The 3,966-nt window shown below is 34.5% G+C and overlaps 1 protein-coding gene across 3 annotated transcripts in view; it reads right to left on the bottom strand.

Moving 5' to 3' along the window:
• The window catches only part of LOC106750790 (ATP-binding cassette sub-family G member 4-like), a 9,527-nt gene extending 6,870 nt beyond the window's left edge, over positions 1–2,657 (bottom strand). Inside the window, exons 1-3 of one of the 3 annotated variants that reach the window (XM_014631366.1) lie at positions 2,547–2,657; positions 2,205–2,505; positions 77–387 (exon numbers count right to left, since the gene is read on the bottom strand). In XM_014631366.1, coding sequence (XP_014486852.1) covers positions 77–387; positions 2,205–2,400 — 507 coding nt within the window. In that variant the 5' untranslated portion in view covers positions 2,401–2,505; positions 2,547–2,657. Of the gene's footprint in view, positions 1–76; positions 388–509; positions 528–2,204; positions 2,506–2,546 lie in introns of those variants that run through there. The other 2 variants (XM_014631365.1, XM_014631367.1) reach the window with 2 other exon arrangements.
• Between the last annotated feature and the right edge of the window lie 1,309 nt (positions 2,658–3,966).

Here is a 3,966-nt window from a genome sequence, read left to right as displayed (position 1 = left end):
AAAACTTTTAGAGCAAAATTTATAATATACATATATACAAATATATAAAATATTTCTTTAATATACTCGTACTTACGATTAAATAAATCGTTCGATCATCTTGACCAGCTTCGAATTTTAATCGAGCAGCTATATAAAGAGTCTCTTTTGTCGTGAGAAACGGTAACAGAGCGAATTGTTGCGGCACGTAACACACTTGTTTGCGGAACGATCCTTTATTTTGCACTACGCCATTTACAGTGATAATGCCTTTAACGTTTAAAAATTGCTCTCCTGATATAACCTTCAAGAGCGTCGTTTTCCCCGCGCCAGATGGGCCGATTATCGTCGTGATTTTTCCCGGGTCAAAACTACCCGATACATTAGATAAAATCGTTTTCTTGCTTTCTATTATAAAAATTTGTCATTAAATGTTTGTCATTAAATGAGGGTATGTGCAAACAATGCAATGTTAAAATCATCCCCAAAATTTGTTTACTTATCAAGCTATTTCGCATTTTACTATTTACCAATTAAATTCTTTCCAATTCTTCCGCGGATTTTCTCGGTTTCTTATCTTCTTTACCGGAAAAAAATTAATGTAGCAGATTTTAATCGAATACACGTGAACTTTTTTAAACAAATTTCTCCATCCTTCACAAATAAAATAAATATCTCAATATAATAAAAAAAAAAAACAACATCATTGAACGTTTCATGGAAGCCGGAAAATATGATTAAATTAGGTTCATTTAATAAATTGCTATTTTATCATTTAAAAATGATCATGTATAGAACAGAAATCGTACGAGATCCGTATGAGATAGAAACCAAAAAAAATCTATAGGGAAAAGACCGATTTTTCTGACCTTTTACATCTAGAGTATATTTAGAAAGCAATCTATTAGCAATTTGAATCATAAATTGACGGTAGATCAAGCGTGACTTTTTAGAACTATTGTCTTCAGTAGTATAGTTCAGCAATGTACCGGTAATTTGTTCGTATCCTTGTTTTTTCGTACGGGCTTTTTTCGCGTACGGAGAAAGTGAACATTATATTAGAATGCCAGTTCGCTTTCTGCCATCAGTCTGTTATCATATTTTCTTTAATAATATAATTCAATAGTATATCGGTAATTTTTTTCGTATTCTTATTTTATACGAGGAAAGCGAACAGGATCTACAGTATGTTCCATTTAGATACATTAGACGTCATAATCTGCTCGATTTCTGCTCTATTAGTCTGTTATTATATTCTATTTTATTTTTAGCAGTAAGTTGCTTACGGAGTCTGCAGCAGACACTGCACAAAATCTGCAGACTTGGATATTTGGGTAATTGTACTCTTGTTAGAAGACTCAGATATTAGTCGAGTATAAAAAATTTAGAGATGCCGAGATAACGTTAAGATAACACGAATCAAAGAGCGGCAAGCACATATATCAACTTACAAGGTAACAACTGAAAATTGACTATTGACTTCGATAATTATAGATAAGCATATCAAACCGTCAAACGTATTTAGGCCGATCCGATGAATTTCCTCATGATATAATACAATATAGCAAGGCCAAATGACAGAATGAATTTTTCCACAAATTTTTTCAGTTTCTTATCTTTTTTACGGAAGAAAGTCAATATAGTAGAGAATTGACTATTGACTCCGATAATTACAGATAAGCATATCAAACCATCAAACGCATTCGAGCCGATCCGATGAGTTTCCTCATGATATAACACAATATAGCAAGGCCAAATAACAAAATGAGTTTTTCCACAAATTTTTTCAGTTTCTTATCTTCTTTACGGAAGAAAATCAATATAGTAGGTTCTTCAAGGGTTCCTAAAGTTTTCTCCTTTCCTAAATAGTATTTCTTTCGGATATAATGGATAGGTTCATAATACACACGTATAGGTTCATAGTTCAATATTTCGAGAATGATACGATAAAGATTATTGAAATTTCTGTTACGTATTGTTAGTTCGATTAACTTTTGTTGCATGCACATATTATAGATTTATCTTATATGTTAATTCAATTAACTTTTGTTGCATACATATATTATAGATTCATCTTATATTCAATCAAACTCTAGAATCTCCTTAAGGCAGTTAGAAACTGTGTTAGGTTTACGAACAAACGCGCGGCGATACATCGACTCCCAATGGAGTGAAGTCGCGGGAATCGCACTTTCACAGAAATCTAGGGCGACTAATTTACTTACCTTTATTTTTGCAATAAACTGAGTAACAGATATCGTTAAATTCGATGCGTAGCTGCGGCTTTTGCGAACCTTCCGATTTCATCAATCCTTCACACTCCTCCAAATGTATCGTACAGCCGTCGTTGGGTATTTTAGCCGTCGTTGCGTCATTCTTATTATCATTATCCGGCATATCGTAGACACTCGCAGGGACCATTCGCAGCAATCCAATTAAACTGTACGAGTAAACTGCACGAATAAGCTCGGAGGTTTGTTAAACGATAATCAGGAAATCGCTGTGAATTGCAAATACCAAATTTCGCTGAACGAGTCGGTTATACTTTCATTTTTCAGCTGACTTACCACTCGATATATGTTTGATATCAAGCGTTTTACTTTATAAACGAAGGAGCAGCGCGCACGCCGAGTATCACACGCGAGTTCTCAACCGCGACTGCAGAGTCGCAATTGCTTCCATATTACTGACGCAGCTTCACATGCAATGATGCAACTATGAACGTGAATGTTATCTCGTTTAACATGCATATATATACCAATTTATTATCAGTAAAAAAACTTGTTGATACGAATCAGATTTATTTTAAATGCACGTAATATAGACACTTGAGTAAAAACACATTTTAATATGTAAATATATTTTATACGATGTATAAATTTTTGCATTACAAATTAAATAAATAATGCGTGCGTAAATGTGTGATTCATCATACAAATTCAAGATTCCCTGTCTTTCCACGAAAGGGACCATTTAATTACTCAAATTGCCAAACTTACGGAAATAGATTTTACGCAGTATCTGTTATAATCAGGGTGTTCACTCAAGCCGAAGAAAAAATTGTTTCTGTTTTTTTTGTCTGACCTTCCCAGGCAATTTGTTGCAAAAGTTCCAAGTAAAATTAAAGCATTTTTAAATATATCTTGCAAATGAATATGTATTTATAGTGCAAAGTCCTTGATATTTTTCATTCATAAAAGTTTATAAATCATAAAGTAAAATTAAAAGTCACCCAAGTTTTAATGATCAAATTTGAAAAATTTTGAAAAAAATTGTGAAGACTAAAAAATAAATATCTTATATTGCATAAAACTTGAAAATTTTATTGGGAGTGTAAATAAGTTCTCGCCGTTTTTTGTGAAAATAAATCCTTCATTTTAAAAAAATAATAAAAAAACAAGTCAATTAAAGTATTGCCCATCGCTGGAGACTACTTTTTCCCATCTTTCTGGCAGCATTAGAATTCCACGTCGAAAAAACGACACTTCTTTTGCGGCTATCCACGAATCGATCCATTCTTCGTTTCTTCATGCGAAGTGCTGCTCAGCCAGACCGTTACTCATCGATCGAAATAAATAGTAATCAGAAGGCGCAATGTCTGGAGAGTACGGCGGGTGGGGTAGGACTTCCCATTTCAGCGTTTCTAGGTATGTTTTAACCGGTTACGCCACATGCGGCCGAGCGTTATCATGCAGCAAAATCACCTTATCGTGTCTTTGCTCATATTGCGGCCGTTTTTCTTTCAATGCTTGGCTCAAACGCATCAATTGTCGTCGATAGAGATCTCCTGTGATGGTTTGGTTGGATTGGAGCAGCTCGTAATACACTACCCCCAGCTGATTCCACCAAATGCACAGCATGAGTTTGGAACCGTGGATATTCCGCTTTGGCGTTGATGCTACTGCTTCGCTGGGCTTAACCCACGATTTTTTACGCTTGGGATTACTGTAGTATATCCACTTTTCATCACCAGTCACAATACGATGA

Source organism: Dinoponera quadriceps, unplaced genomic scaffold, assembly GCF_001313825.1.
Source record: "Dinoponera quadriceps isolate SergipeBrazil2010 unplaced genomic scaffold, ASM131382v1 scaffold5021, whole genome shotgun sequence".
Classification (NCBI taxonomy): domain Eukaryota; kingdom Metazoa; phylum Arthropoda; class Insecta; order Hymenoptera; family Formicidae; genus Dinoponera; species Dinoponera quadriceps.
The sequence above is the reverse complement of the archived record's forward strand: the minus strand, read 5'-3'. Positions and strand labels throughout refer to the sequence as shown.